At 38.3% G+C, this 16,750-nt stretch overlaps 1 protein-coding gene across 1 annotated transcript in view; it reads left to right on the top strand.

Annotated features, from left to right (window-relative positions):
* The window catches only part of LOC150086829 (uncharacterized), a 641,413-nt gene that overhangs the window by 185,607 nt on the left and 439,056 nt on the right, over positions 1-16,750 (top strand). The window contains exon 11 of the mRNA XM_090372286.1: positions 6,701-6,865. Within this exon, the coding sequence (XP_090228412.1) occupies positions 6,701-6,865 (165 nt within the window). The remainder of the gene's footprint in view (positions 1-6,700; positions 6,866-16,750) is intronic.

Below are 16,750 nucleotides of genomic sequence, written 5' to 3'. Positions count from 1 at the left end.
TGAATGAGACCATTTCTCTGATATCCCCACAATGTCTGCATTTTATGACTTGAGCAGCACTTCAAATTCATAAAATTTATTTACTGTGCTCGTAGATTGGTGTACATGCACATATACATGCACCTGTTCTTGATCTTAGTTATCCTAATGCAGCTCGTGTATTTCCTTGTTCCATGATATCCCACAGCAGACCTTGAAATCCCCCATATCTTGCTTTCTGGCATGTTTCAATAGAAGCAGTGCAAGAATCACTTTCATTTCTGTCTGCAACTATTGTTAATCTTTTAGTCTGTGTATTCGCTTCCCCCACCCATGCTAGTAGTTTTCCGATTCACCTAACACTGCCTCAATTATATCAGCATGTATTTTTCCATCTTTTCTATTTAAGCGTATCCCATCCCCATAGAAGCAGTCACTTCTGTTAACAAACACAGATCATGCTGAGAAAAATTTTACCTTATGAAATCTCTCCATGACTGAATTGATTGAAAAGGTCCTCATCATATTCTCCCTCCAATCTTGTTTGAGCAGAATTGCAGACACTTCCAGATATAACCTTAACTCATGAATATTGCTCTGTACTTGTCAAGTAAGTCCTCAGATCTCCTTTACTGCCAATGTGTACAACATTATCACCCTTTGAGCCCTTAAAGGATGATGTCTGCTCTACATCATCAACTTTTGTCCCTGGCAGACATATCGTGGTCCTATTACACCTATCCTTTTTGCAGAATATATTTCTCATTTTGCTGACATTAGTGTCACCAACAATAGCTATGCCCTGTGGAAGGGAGTACATTTTGTCTTGAGGGTTGCTGCTGTGTTGATATGGGCAGCTGAGAGCTTGAAATCCTATAGTATTAAACTGGGAATATTTTCCATAACAGAGGTAGGTGGACAGATCCAGGATGACTAATCGGAAAGTATTTCTAGTTTAACAGTATTCAGGTCAGAATATTTTCCTTAATAAAGGTAGGCAGAACAGAACAGAACCAGAATATGTATAATTGACCAGTTATCATGTGTAGTAGTACTAGCTAAATATGCTGCAAGAAAGCAAGATTATATAGTATCAGCTAAAAAAAAAAAAACAACGCACTGTTCACACATCCATATCTTCCAAGAATTTGTCCAGTTATTCCTTAAATTTGTTCAAACTATCCACTTCCACAACAACAGATGGAAGTTTGTTCCAACAATCAAACCCGCTGGCTGAAGGCAAATTTCTGCACTTCTATCCTGCAACCACTCTTCCTCAACGTAAATTAATGCCATTCACATTCAGCTTACTCAGTCCATTCAAGGCCTTAAATCAGATCACCTCAATCAAGATCACACCCAGGTGCCTAGTCTCCATACACTGCAGTTTGCAGAACTGAAGTCTTTTTAGGTAAGAGCACCCTTTTGATCCCTTCACCAATCTGCCTTGCACTTCTTTGCACCCATTCTAGCAGATCTACATCCTTTATAAAGTGATGCCTCCAGTCCAGTATACAATGCTCAAGATTGTTGCCTTATAACATTGGGATAATTACCTCCTTATCCCTGCTAGTAAATTTTCTGTATATCATTGACAAAATCCCATGAGCTGTCCTGGCAGCTTGTTTACACTGCTCAGAGAATTTCATATCTGACTGCACAATTACTCTCAAGTCTTTTTTATTTTTCAGTACACTGAATCTAGTATCACACAGTTGATAAATTACTCTGGGAGTACTGCTACCGATATGCAGTATCTTACATTTGTCAATGTTAAACTTCAACTTCTCCTCAGCCCATTGTTCCAATTTTCCTAGATCTTGTTGCAGTAGCTCACCCCAATTACTGTCATTAACCACCCTACCAACCTTTGTAACATTTGCAGACTTTGAAGTTACACCTGATATACCTTCATCACTATCATAAATAAATATTGAAAACAACAATGGGCCCAGCACTGAACCCTGGGGTGCTCCACAATAACTTTGGTCCACAAAACGAAGTGCCCATTGATAACTACTCTCTTCCTTCTTCCATCTAACCAGCCCTTTATCCATAGCAGTAACTTGCCCTTATTGCTGTGTTGCTCCAGTTTATACAGCAGTCTTTTATGTGCAACAGTATCAAAATCCATCCTGAAATCCAAGTATATGATATAAAAATTATTTTTTTGCATCCTGTTCCTTGGTCACTTCATCATAGTAACCAATTAGAAGGGGGTACAACTAATACTGTGACTGCAGTATGATTGCATTGCTGTCCAAATGATCCTGTATTACTTCTTTAACCAGTGACTCCATTATTTTCCCTGGAACAGATGTTAAGCTAACAGGTCTGTAATTACTCATGTCACCTTTTGATCCATCTTTATTAAGATATCTGCATGTCTTGTGAGTTAGGCCATGATTTGTAGGAGAATATTCCCTTGCAGATATACTAACATTTTGAAATTAATAAAAATGTTAGTATATCTCCAATCCTGTCCAGACATGACAGGAGGATTGTATGATCAGAGCCTTGTTAATTAACGTTAGACTTCAAAGACTTTGCAAGGCGTATTAAGAAAAATTTTCCCATCATGGCCTGCCATAGTTATTAGAAGGAATTTGTTTATTGAAAATGGAATTCATTTGAATAGCTGAGGTACAATGGTCTTTACTAATGTCATTGAGAAGACCTTAAGGGTTTTAGGTAGCTCTCATTTGAAGGTGGGGGAGAGTTATTGGAAAGATGCAATGAAATGGATCAAGATTCTTGCAATACTTCAAACCATTCCATTCAGATATTGGATAGTAGTAGGTGTAATACAGAGGCTGCTTGGAGTACTTATAATGCCAATATAGGTGCCTCCGTAGCCAGGTGGGAAGGAGCAGCAGTGCGTAGTACACGCTTCTTGATTAGACCGGGGTTCGAGCCCATCACCACCAAATATGGAGGATGCGGAAAGGTCAGGGAATGACCACCACATATTCCCGGAGCAATATGGCCTTAGTTGCTAATGCTCCTAAAAACCAAACAACAAATAACAACAAACAAACAATGCCAATATAATGAGAGATGGAACTAACTGTAGGACTATGGGACCATATTAAAATAAGGGTATTTAATAAAATAAAACATCCTAATAAAACATCCATTTTTATAAAACATCCTAATAAAACATCCATTTTGAAAATTCTTACCGAAAACACTGCTGCAAGCAACTGATATTTCAGTATAATTGATATTTCAGTATAAAGAATGCAAAAAATTTCCTTAAGTTTTGTTTTTAAATTTGTTTTTGGGGTTGCTTTACACATGGTCAAAACAGCGAACCAAGCATATTACAAAACACTAAGTCATAGAACTTTGGGTTTTATGCATTATATGATCGTGTGTGTGTGTGTGTGTGTGTGTGTGTGTGTGTGTGTGTGTGTGTGTGTGTGTGTGTCAAGGAGTTCTTCTTTGAAGGTGAACCATCCAAATAGCTAGTAAGCTTCATCATTTTCCAAATATTAGTTCAGCCTTTGAAATTTTTGATCACACCTTGTGTATATATATTATTTTAATTCTAAGATGTATATATGTCAATAATGAAATACTAAAATGATGTTGAAATTCTTCTTCTTCTTCTTTGGTCCTTAGCTGGCAGCTGGGGGAGGCGGTTGGCCACGCAACCAGTATGCTGCTGTAGGTGCCGCAGGGTTTCGGACTTGCTCTGTGATGTTCTTCCATACCTTACGATCCATGGCTTCAGTCCTGGCCTGGTTAAGGTCGAGACGTCGGCTCTTCAAGTCATCTTCCACTTGCTTGGCCCACGTTTTCCTAGGCGTGGTCCGTTGGATGCTCCATTGGGTGGGTCGTTGTCTCCAAAGGAGTGTGGATGGTATTCTGTTCGTGCCCATTCTACATACGTGGCCAAACCATCTGAGCCTTCGCTTCTGGATTTGGTCGGCAATGGTTGGTTGCTGTTGGCATCTGGCGCGGATGGTATCATTAGTGATGCGGTCGCGAAGAGAGATGCCCAAGATCTGCCGCAGGCATCGCATTTGGAATACCTCAAGTTTGTTCAAATCTAACTTGAGACAAATCCATGTTTCCGATCCGTAAAGAAGAATGGGCAGGATCAAAGTCCGGAAGAGTCGGATTTTAGTCTTTGTGGAAATGTTGGTCCTCTTCCACAGACATCATTTGAGCGAGGCGAACGCAGTGGCCGCCTGTCCAATTCTGCTGTGAATTTCCATGGTGGATGCAACTTTCTTCTCCTGGACCAGCGACCCAAGGTATTTAAAGTCCTGCACTTGCTCGATCTGGACGCCTTCGAGATAGATGGTGGCTTGCGACCCATCTGTTGTCAGGGCCTTTGTCTTACCAGCATTGATCTTCAAACCGTATGGCCGGGCAATGCGGGCAATGTCGTAGAGGATGTCCGTGGCTTCAGCGTCGTTACCGGCAAGGATAGCACTATCATCAGCAAACATCAGGTCAGTCACATAGTGATCCTTGTCATATTGTATGCCCTGTCTGTTTCTGAATGCTTGCCTCATAATGGCATCGACCACGATGTTGAAAAGCAACGGGGAGGCCACATCCCCTTGGCGGACTCCAGTTTGGATGGTAAATTCCTCAGATAAATCGTTCTGGATGCGCACCTGGCTGGTTAAACCGTTGTATGCAGTTTGGAGGAGTGTGATGACTTTTCAAGGTACATGTTCAACCTCTAGTAGTTTCCATAAGGCAGGCCGGTGGACACAGTCGAAAGCAGACTTAAAGTCAATGAAAACAATGACGGTTCGCTGTCCACACCGGATCCTCTCCTCCATCAGCTGACGAATGGCAAAGATTTGATCACAGCATCCTCGCCCGGGTCTAAATCCTGCCTGTTCTTCTTGACTGGTTTGCTCGCGATGTTTTTGCAGTCTTGACTGGATGATCTTCATAAAGACCTTTCCGATGATGGAAAGGAGGCTGATGCCACGGTAGTTCTTGCAGTCCCGGTTATCACCTTTCTTGTGGATCGGTACGATAATGGCTTTCCTCCATGTTAACGGAATTTGTTCAGTGCACCAGATGTTTTTGAGGAGTGAGTGTAGTCGGCGAAGCAGTACATCTCCCCCGGCTTTGATCGCTTCTGTGGTGACTTGGTCCACTCCTGGTGCCTTGCCATTCTTCAGGAATTGTATGGCTGCTTTCACTTCTTCTACTGTAGGCTCAACATCGACCATGGAGACCTCAGGGGGGGTCGATCGAGAGTGCTGTTGCTGGCGGTCCCTGAGGTGGGTCGTGATTATACAAAGCTTTGAAGAATTCACTCCACCGTTGCAGGCGTTCGGATGGTGATCGCACGAAGGTCCCATCAGATGTTGAAATTAATTTATATTAAACTAAATACAAATATATAGAGTTCAAGCTCTTTATAGCAACCCTCTTTTTAATGTCCCAGCCCATTATTAGTATTAGTAATGGCTACATGGTGCAAGAAAGCCTATGGCTTATGCTGCACTGGCCAAAAAAAAAAAAAAAAAAAAAAACAACGAATAAAATAATGATAAAAAAATAATAATAAAATAAATAAATAATAATAATTAGTAAAAGAAAAGGAAATTAAACCTATCATCCTATGTGTTTCCCTGACCCGAAGGTACTATCCAGATGGCCTTTGAATTTCCCCAAACTGTCAGCCTCTACCACCCATGTAGGCAACTTATTCCAGTAATTTATAACTCGCTGGCTAAAATAAAACTTCCTGCAGTCCAATCTAAACATTTTCCCCCGTAACTTGAATTTATGTCCCCTAGTTCTAGCATCATTTATAACTTTGAAAATTTCATCCTCATTCATTTTACTGATGCCTCTCAGAGCCTTAAACACCTCAATCAAATCTCCTCTAAGGTGTCTAGTTTCCAAACTCTGCAACCTACATTCGAATATGCAATCCATATTCAAAGTCTTTTTTTCATAAGGACACCCTTTTGCTGATCTCACCAGGCGAGTTACTCATCTTTGCACCCTTTCAAGAAGCTCAATGTCTTTCTTTAGGTGCGGTCTCCATACTTGAACACAGTATTCCAAGTGTGGTCTAACAAAAGCCTTATATAATGGGATTAACACGTCCCTATCTCTACTTGCAAAAGTTCGATAGATCATCAATAGGACACTATGGGCCTTCCCTGCAACCTGTTTACAATGCTCAGAGAATTTCATGTCTGACTGTATCGTAACACCCAAGTCCCTTTCCTCCAGTACTGGGTTTAGTTGAACTCCACCAAGTGAATAAGTTATTTTGATTACTGTTTCCCAGATGTAATACCTTACACTTTGTTGGATTAAAGCATAGCTGCCGTTTTTCTGACAATTCCTGAAGCCTATCTAGGTCTCTCTGAAGAAACTCAGCTTGACAGTGATCATTAACTACTCTACCAATTTTAACATCATCTGCAAATTTAGACATCACGCCCTCTATCCCTTCATCGATGTCATTTATGAAAATTCAAAATAATAAAATAATCAAAGGCTGAACTAATATATGGAAAATTATGAAGCTTACTAGCTATTTGGATGGTTCACCTTCAAAGAAGAACTCCTTAACACACACACACACACACACACACACACACACACACACACACACACACACACACACACACACACACACACACACACACACACACACACACACACTTTAAAACGTGCAGTTCTTTTTTCATTATCAGATTATTAAAAATTTTAAATTTTTTAACAGATGTCGATGAATGTGATGAACAGTTAGATGTTTGTAATGCAGAAAGAGAAATATGCATTAATGCCATTGGTAGTTATGGTTGTCTACCCAAGGAGACTCAGCAGCAGCTAGAGATTACCTGTTCTCCAGGCTTCGTTTATGTTCCTCAACTGAAGTTATGTGTAGGTATGTTATTTTTGCTTTATTTATTTATTTATCGTATGGCTTGTACAGTACACATGGAATCAAATTACCTGACTCAGGAATGATAGATATAAAATTAAGTATAAAATTAAATTAAATAGAACAAGAATCACGGATGAACATTTAGCTTATTTAAATAGTGAATTGCCGCATCAGTCGCCATCAAGAAGTCTCCAGGGTTTCCTTCATAGGCTCGAAAGGCACAGTCCTCTATTATGTGTTGGATGGTCTGTCTATCAGCTCTACAGTCACACATCAGGGAATGAATTTTACCTCACGTATGGAGAAGGTCTGCACATCTACCGTGGCACGTTTGTGCCCTGTTTAGTGCTAGCCATATCCTACAAGGCTGGTCAAAACCAGGTGGTGTTTCAGAGATACAAGGCATGGTATGACATTGAGGAGGAGAGTTTTGTAACCACTCTGGCATCCAGGTATCTAGAAGGTTGAAATTGGCTTGTTGCAATGTTTTAGCCATCAAGATTGTTACATGTCTGGAATGGAGCTTGTTTATTCCTAGGTCTCGAATGTCGGAGTTTTTTGGTAGTTCAGAATTGTCAATTATTTTTCTGTATTCTCTGATGAGGGCACATTTTCTTCAGAGATCTATTGGATGGATGTGGCTCAAGACGGGTAGCCAAAAGGTAGGGATAGACCTGACTGTTCCGGTTATTATGCATATGGTGTTATTTAGCTGTACATCCACCATTTTTATGTGGTTACTGTTAAGCCAAAGTGGAGCACAGTACTCTGCAGCTGCATAGACAAGACTGAGAGCTGATGAACGTAAGGTCGAAGCAGAGGAGCCCCATGTGGTACCACATAGCTTTTGCAGAATGTTATTCCTTGTTTTCAGTTTTGCTGCAGTCCTTGTCAAATATTCATTGACAGATAACGTTCTGTCTAGTGTGACAACCAAGTATTTCGGATATTTGTTGTGGTTAAGGCGGGAATTCTCGAAGTGTATGTTCAGCTCTCTAGTTGCCATCTTATTATTGAGATGGAAGTAAGATGCCCAGTTTGGAGTCTTTGCTAGGTTGGAGTCTCCACTTGCAAAAGAATTTTTCCAAGGTGGATAGATCAATTTTTAAAATCCTTTCTGTTTTTTAGACTGATTTGTGTCTCGTTGCTATTGCCCAATCATCTGCATAGCCAAACTTTCTGGAGTGGGTCTAAGGCATGTCTGCAACGTAAAGGCTGAAAAATAATGGAGCAAGGACAGAGGTAGGCCATTGCTGAGTTTCTTTTTATTGCTCATTGTGCATCCCATTATCACCTGGAAAGTTCTATTTGTGAGCATGTTATCAATAAGTCTGGCAGTTGTTTTGCAGGGTATTGTACAGAGTATTTTGTATATTAAGCCATGTCTCTAAACAGTGTCCTAAGCTGCAGTTATATCAATGAAGGCCACCAAGGTTTTCAGTTGAGTTTGAAACCCTGCCTCAATATGTTTTGTTAAGGAGAGGACTTATCTACACAGCTTCGGTTTGGGCAGAATTCTGCTTGCTTGATGGGAATTTTTCAAGTATTTCGGAGATGATCTTGTTGTAGAGTAGCCTTTCATATTTCACATTTTTGATTTTTTCTCCATTATGGAATGTTTTTATTTAAATAATAGTTAATAGAAGTGGGACTATTCACTTCTCTCATTTCTGTTGTACTTTGTGGTACTATAGAGGGTTTGTTACTTTTTAACTTGTTTAGAAAGCTGAGTTCAGATCTTGCAAAATGGATTTAAGTCATTTACTTGGAACTATAGTTTGCTAATCTCAAGTAGAAGTCCATCCCACATGAGTTATTACCTGAGGGTGCAAAAGTGAGGAAATTACCACAGGTGCCACCTAAAAGAGGTGCTGCTAGATGCGCTGCTGCATATATATGCGTGTTAAGATACAATATGAATTAGGTGGCATGACAAAGTTTTCCCTCAGGCGCCACAATCACTAGCATCGGCCCTGATTACTGGTTTTTAAGTGTGCAAATTAGCATGCAAACTCACTCACTCACTTGTAATATGCAATAAAAATATCACATCTGGTATCTTAAGAACCACTGCAGTGTGTTCTAGGACATCAACAGAGCTGGTGTTAAGCAGATAATAGATGTAATTACACTGGAATTTACAGAATCAAATATATTCTTAGTATTAACTTATAATAAAATTTCAGAATACTTCATATGTCTGTCAGTCAGCAAGCAATATTAAATTAAGTGGGTGGGGACTCCTAAGAGGGATGGTCTCTTAAAAATTTCTGGACCTTGCAGGACATCATGCTAGCTCTGGTAAAAAAAATGTTGTACCTGTTGAAGAAATTCAGTTACCCATTAGAGATTGATCATAAGGGAAAATTTCAGTATTTTGCTTAATGACAGAGAATATTAATTCAGCATTGTGAATTTGTGGAAACAAATGTTAAACATTAATTACATTGGGAAACATATCTTCTGAAATTATAATAGGAAAGGAAATTATATTTCTGAAGTTTAGAGAAGTTTATAAAACGATACACAATACACTGTCCAATCAAAACATTATGACTAACCCCCCTCTTGTTTTAGCAATTAGCCATTCCTCTCCACCTAGTGACACATGATTACTAGTAAATGTGATACTGCAGATTTGTGCATGTGAAACACAGGAAAGGTATGTGATGGACTTCAAAAAAAGATTCATTGTTGGGTATTGGTTAAAGGGTGACATATTATGAAAACTATGAGTGGAGTGCTGTAGTTAAGGTATTCCAAGAGTGGACAGATAGTGAACAGAGCAGCAGTCACCAGGCCAATGTCAGGTGCCCATACATCATTGATGGTTGTGGAGAATGTAGACTGTCCTACCTTGTGTGAGCTAATAGATGGAAAAAGGTAGAATGGCTGACTATGGACTTTAATCAGGGGATGACCACTGATGTTTCCATGACTAAAATCCAACAAATCCTCCTCTATATGAGCCTTCAGAGTAGGCACCCAATGAAAGCACTCTTGCTTATGGCCACCCCCATTGCCAACAATTCCTAAAGTTTGCATCATTCAGATGCAAATTTTAGGTATCAGAAGTGTCATTGGACCGTTAAAAACTGGAAAAAAGTTGCCTTTTCTGACAAATCCTGTTTGCACAGATGGCAGCAGTGGTTTTGTATGGGGGATGATTTACTGGGAATCTTTTGGAACCCTCATACCCCCAGACTGCCCTTCCAATGCTAAAAACTACCTATCCATTGTGGCCAATCAGGTATAACCCCCCTTTCATGGTGACTGTATTCCCAGATAGCACAGTTGGATAATGAGCCCTACCACGTTGCCAGTATTGTTAAAGAGTGATTTGCCAAGCATGAAAGTGACTTCCAAGTGCTACCTTGGCTGTCAAATTTATTGTATATAAATCTCACAGAATGTCTCCGGGATTGTGTGAATTGACAGATCCGGAATTTCAATCCTCCACCATGGACTATTGCAGATCTGTGGGATGCAGTCCTGGGAATATGGTACAACATTCAGAGGCCTTATAGAGTCCATATCTTATTGTGTGGCAGCAGTACTGGCAGAAAGAGGAGGACATAATTCCTATTAGGTGATGGGACAATGTGTACTGAAATAGTGTAAATTTAGATAGAGAAAAGTAATACTTTATTCTTTGAAGGACTATAAAGAAAGGACTCTAAACTAGGAGCCTTTTGGGTGCATACTAAATATATTTGTTTGTTAGTATATTGGCTATTAATGCTATCTAGTATTTATATAGAATTAATTAAAATGTGTTCCACCAAATTCAATAAGCAGGCCTTCAAGACAAATATGCAAATGATGCAGAATTTGCTGTCCAAATGTATATGCTTTTTCCATTCTGTTGTGGCATATAGCCATCCTGTCTAGCACTTGATCAGAAAATTAAAAGACAAGCAGTGTGTCCATAAAAGAAGAGTGGAACAGCTATTATCAGGAGCAAAATGTACTTGGATCTAGACAAGCAGATTAAAACCATTGTGAGTCAGTTTATACAAAAGTGAACCATTGAAGTATTTTTCAAGGAATTGCTTATGACCTAGTTACTTAAATTCTACAGAATGTATAGTTTGGAAGTCATTTATATGGCTCGCTCAGTAATTGGTCCATTTTAACATGTCTTTGCTATCTGCTACAGTTATTTTCAGCTGCTTTTTTTCACTGTTCTTCTGATACAGCATCCAAACATGTAGGAAAGATTCTTTTGTGTAGTTGAAATTCTACACAAAAGGATGGCGATAGATGAGTTGAAAATGAAAAACCAAATTGTGTTTCATACGTGGAGTAGTTTGCCGGAAATGTATATTAATTTGAAAATATTTGTGTTTGGATGTCTCTCGGTGTTTGGTTCAACAAATTTTTGTGGGCAAATATTTTCAAACATGAACTATATTAAAAAGAAATCAAGAAACTGTCTGAATGATGCAAAACTCTCAGCATGTTTAAAGGTTGTTGTTTGTTTGTTATTTGGTTTTTAGGAGCATTAGCAACTAAGGCCATATTGCTCCGGGAACATGCGGTGGTCATTCCCTGACCTTTCCGCATCCTCCGTATTTGGTGGTTATGGGCTCAAACCCTGGTCTAATCAAGAATCATGTGCTATGCACTACTGTTTAAAGGTGAAAATTACAGTATTCTTGCCTGATGTTGAGAAGCTCGCTCAAGAAGTTCAGCAGCAAAAGTCACATTAATTTGTACCTAATTGGATGTTTGTTACATTTTTTTCAGTATTAATAAATAATATTTCAAAAATATATTTTTTTAATAAAACACCTTCCCACTCATTCCATTTCTTAAAAAATACCCCCCCCCCAGCTTGAGCTGAGGTGCAGCTCTTTGGATTTTCTTTTTTTTTTTAATTAGATCAAAAATGGCTCTTCACTCAAAAAAGGTTGCCAATCCCTGATGCAGGATAACCAACCAGTGTCCACTTGTTTTATTATTTGTTTATATCTATTATATGGGAACACTGTGTTCTGTATTCCCTTCCAAAAAAATTTTGTCATCACTAGCTTTTCTTTCTTGTGGTATGTATATAAATGAGTTTCCTCTCTTTTCTCAACCTTCATTTAATCCATGCACTAGAACAGCATAATCTTGCTCAGTCTTAAAAAAAAACAAAAAAAACACTGATTGTGTTCATTTCATTTATTTTTTTTCTTCTGGTTTCCCAACCCTGAACCCATCTGTATTATCAAACTAGCATACAATTTCAATAACTTTCACGGTGTGATCTTCACATCTTTTCTTGCAACTTAATAATACCATATAACAAACATCACAAAGCAAATGTGTATAATGGTAGGCTTAATTATGGAGATTAACAATGGATGCCAGAAGGAACAAAAAAAAAAAAACTAAATTTATTTTATTTAAAACTTAACTTTCCTCAAGTTAACGAGACTAGCTGGTTTCAAGAAGATAGCATGAGTCTCAGACAACTTACCGGGTATGGTAAGTTATGCTGTCTTTACATTCACCGAAGAAGTAGGAGAAGAAGAACCACGAAATGTCTGAGAATAATCTGTAATTCTTTAAGAAATTAAAGGTAGATTACACTCCATGCAGGCTGAAGTGCTCATTATTTCACCAATTTCCAAACTGCTTCCTCTTCATCTAAAAAACAGGGGTTCTTTTTGCTCTTTGCATAAAATTCACTTACTCTGTACAAATCTCAAATATTGTATATGGATTGGGGTAATGCCTCCAAAATCTCCCAAAATTCTGCAAAACTCTTAAGTCTCTCCACTTTGTCTAACAACAGACATTCAGCTTCTGCTGAATGTGTTTTAATAGCCAAAGAGTGGATCAGGAAATGGCACATTTCTAAAAACCAGTTTTCTGGGCCCATGTGGTGGGGAAGATTGCATCACACAACATACTCTTATCCATATCACACCATTTAGTAACCACAGAACAGTGGAGTGGTGCACTTGCTTTCACTGTCAAAGCGTTTTACAAAAATGACAGTTATGAGACTGCTCCAAGTTTATTTTGCATTTACTTTAAGCTTAAGCATCAGGATTGTATATTAAAATGTGGGTACATAATTTTGAAGAAACTGGATCTGCTCTAAAAAAGCTTCTGGGTGGAATAAGAAGTGTCCATACTCCAGAAAACATTGCAGCTATCAGGATCGCTCTGATAAGGAGTCAAAAGCAATCTTTCACTGAACTTATCCAATAGGCATGAATGAAGAATATTGCACCAAGACTTAAATGTCTATCCTTACAAGCTACAGATACTGCAACAATTAATACCCCACAATCCTTCTTACCTGCAAAAATTTTTGTCAAGAAAAATGCTAAATCAAATAGATCATGTTGAAGACTTTATTCATTAACTTATAGATGTCTGATAAAGCTCACTTTCATTTAAATGTTTTTATAAATAAACAAAACTTTCATTACTGCTCAGAAGAAAACCTTCATCAATTCCACCTGCAGCCAATGCACAGTGACCAGGTAAGTGTGGTGAGCAATTTCATTTTAGGGCATTATCAGCCCATATGTGTTTTGAACACGATAATGGTTTGTTAATTTGTTTGAGTAGAGATTTATTAGGTGCATCGGCAGGTTTTCCAACCCACCTAATACTGCCTTGTTAGTTTCAGAAAATTTTTTGAATCTCTTAATTTAAGTGCATCCCATTCCTGTAAAAACAGATTTGACTAATTACCTCTCTGACAGACAATGTCATCAAAATTCCTCCAGACATCTCCATGTGGCTCGAAAGTGGCACACATTATACTATAAGAGAGCGTGTGGAGGGTAAAATACCCTCCACATACCCATGTGGAGGGTTTCTCTGTGAATAATTTCTTCTGGTTTTTCTTCTGAATTCCCAACCTGCTAGAACAGCACAGGCTCCATCAAACTCCAAAAAAAAATAATAATAAATAAATAAATAAAAAATAGCAGCATGATAACTTTTTTTTTTCTCTGTGTTAGCAATAAATTTCTTGCAAGTTTCCAACCCTCACAAATCCATGTTCTAGAATGGAGCAGGCTTTGGAGTTCTCCATAAAAGAAAAAGGTGCCTACCCTCATTAACTTTCCTTTCCTGTTGTTTTTGTGTAAATGGTTTCTTCTGGCTTTGCAACCTTTAACCAGTCCATATTACTAAAACAGCATATGGCTTTAACAACTTTCATAATGATAATCTTCATTTCTATTCCTTTCACCTGATTTCTGCATCTGTAATTTTCTCATAGCTTCTCAACCCCCCCCCCCCCCCCACAACCAATTCATGCTCCTGGAAAAGCATGGGATTCATCTGAGTAGGTATGTTAAAAAACATAATCATTAATAAATAATCTGAATTATAGGATGGAGTCATACTTGAAATAGACATGTACTCACTTTCCAACCTACCTATGAGAAGGTTTTTTTTTTTTTTTTTTTTTGTTTTGTTATTTGGAGCATTAGCAACTAAGACCATATTGCTCCGGGATATGCGGTGGTCATTCACTGACCTTTCCGCATCTTCTGTATTTGGTGGTGACGGGCTCGAACCCCGGTCTAATCAAGAAGCATGTGCTACACACTGCTGCTCCTTCCCACCTGGCTACGGAGGCGCCTTATGAGAAGGAGCAATAAGAATCGTTTTATACAAAATAAATGGATATAAAATGTATTATTTTCTTTATTCTCAATTTTTGCATTCCTCCTTTCTAAGTTACCAAAATTTTTCTTGTTTCCTAAACCTTATACTTCATTGATTTCATTAATTTCTGATCTCTGTCTGATATGCTGAATTGTTATAGCCACTGGTTTTCTTTCACCAAATTGCCATAGCCACCAGTTGTCTTTCACCAAATTGTCACCTACAACGAAAAGTCATTCACCAAATTGTCTTGTATTCGTAAATTGTCTCGTACTCGTCTCATACTAGTAAAAATGCATGCCATACCATGCACATTTTCATATAACTGAGATAGGTTCCATAGTCAATATTTGCCCCAAATTTCAAAATTATTTTTATCAGTACAAGCAGGGGCATTTAAACCCAGGACTGCAGGGGTGTGCAGCATCTGAGCAGAAAAATGTTCTCGTCCCCTCCCTCCTCTTTTTAGAGGTGTAATTGGTACAAGGGGTGCCAAATATCCTTTAAACACCCCTGAGTACATGTTATGATTGGTAAAAAAAAACACATTAAAACTCAAAGGTTATTAAATAAGACTTTATTGAAATAAAACACATATGAGCATTATTGTTTCATTTACAATGGCTAGTTTTTGGGGAGGGGAATCTTATTGGGTCAGTTTTTTAAAAGAATAAATAATAATAAATTTCTGTTTATACTCCAGGATGACCACACAGTCAGAGGAGTTAACAAGGTAGACAGAATACAAGGAACAGCACCGTATTCAGCAGTCACGGGCTTGAACCCGGGTCACTCAAGGCATGCGTATTTATGCCCCCGCGCACCTAACCACTTGGCTACGGCGGCCTCAAATATAAGGCAAATTTCCAAGTTTGCTTTCTTTCTTTTCTTTTCTTTTTTTTCCCCCTCTTCTAAAATATATCTGTAACTGCTTGATCCAGCTTTCTTTTGAACGTGCAGCTTCTTTCAATTTCCAGATCCCATTTTTCCCAAAAATTAATGCTTTCTGGTTGTGTGTTTTTTTTTTTTTTTTTTAACTTGTTCTTTACAGTATGGGCAGTCAGAGCCATTAGGTCTGTTATTTCCAATATCTGTCAGTTAAGGAAAGGTTTAGTGTATTGTATATTTCAGTTATTTAGGAAGATTATTGATGATGGATGAGAAAATTAAAGACATTTCTGAGTTTAAACTACTATATTAAAAAGATCATTGTAGGCAAGGTACTCAAATATAAAAACAGTGCTCTTTCATATTGGGTATCTCAGTGAGTAACATGCTGGAACCAGGTCTCAAATCAAGGGTTTGGTGGCTATGTTAGAGAAGGAGCATTTTGCTTTGTAGGTTCCTAAGAAATCTAATGGCACATGGGGGTTAGCAACATTTGAAAATTTCCTGTGAGAAAAGAATAAATTACAGTTAGTCTATGTAGATTTCTAGTGGTAATTTTTACACAAAACATTTTTTTATTTTTAAATGGAACAGACACACTTTTGCCAAGTTTTCCTCTGATAGTTTGGATGTAGTATTTCTAGAAATTAAGTGTGTCAGCAGTACTATATACAGCAAAGGAGGTGATTAGATAAGACGACTATGAAAGTGTTTAAAATAAAAATTAATGCTAACTCATGGTTGAGATGATCAGTTTTTTTTTTTTTTTTTGTTGTTGTTTTTTTCCCCCAAAATGAATAAGGCAATTTGCAACTTTGACTAGGTAGAAGATATTGACTCAGAGATGGCCAGAGATGGGTGCATCAGAGCAGTAAGGAGATTTGTTAAGAGAATTGTTATTGTTATTTGGTTTTTTTAGGAGCATTAGCAAATAAGGCCATATTGCTCTGAGGATATACGATGGTCATTCCCTGACCTTTCCGCATCCTCCGTATTTGGTGGTCATGGGCTCGAATCCCGGTCTAGTCAAGAAGCGTGTGCTACGCACTGCTGCTCCTGCCCACCTGGCTACAGAGGCGCCAAGAGAATTGGTAAACACTCTATCCAGTTGTGCATCAGACCTTTTGGGAAGGAAAGGCAGGATGGATGGAGGATAACAGTCAACTGCAACTAAGAATCAATGTAACCTTAATAATGAGGTGGATTTTACATTGACTGTTAGTACTATGGTTTCAAATGACTGCATATTGTAAATCTAAATATATTTGTTGACAAAATGTCAAAGAGTATGAAAAAGGCTGTTTAAGCATGGGTAATGCATCTCCATCATTTCTACTACCCAGGTAGTATGCATGCATCGTTTTATTATAT

This window comes from Mastigoproctus giganteus, chromosome 4, assembly GCF_048544385.1.
Source record: "Mastigoproctus giganteus isolate SK-2022 chromosome 4, ASM4854438v1, whole genome shotgun sequence".
Lineage (NCBI taxonomy): Eukaryota > Metazoa > Arthropoda > Arachnida > Uropygi > Thelyphonidae > Mastigoproctus > Mastigoproctus giganteus.
Note: the sequence above shows the minus strand (reverse complement) of the source record. Positions and strands in the feature narration are given on the sequence as shown.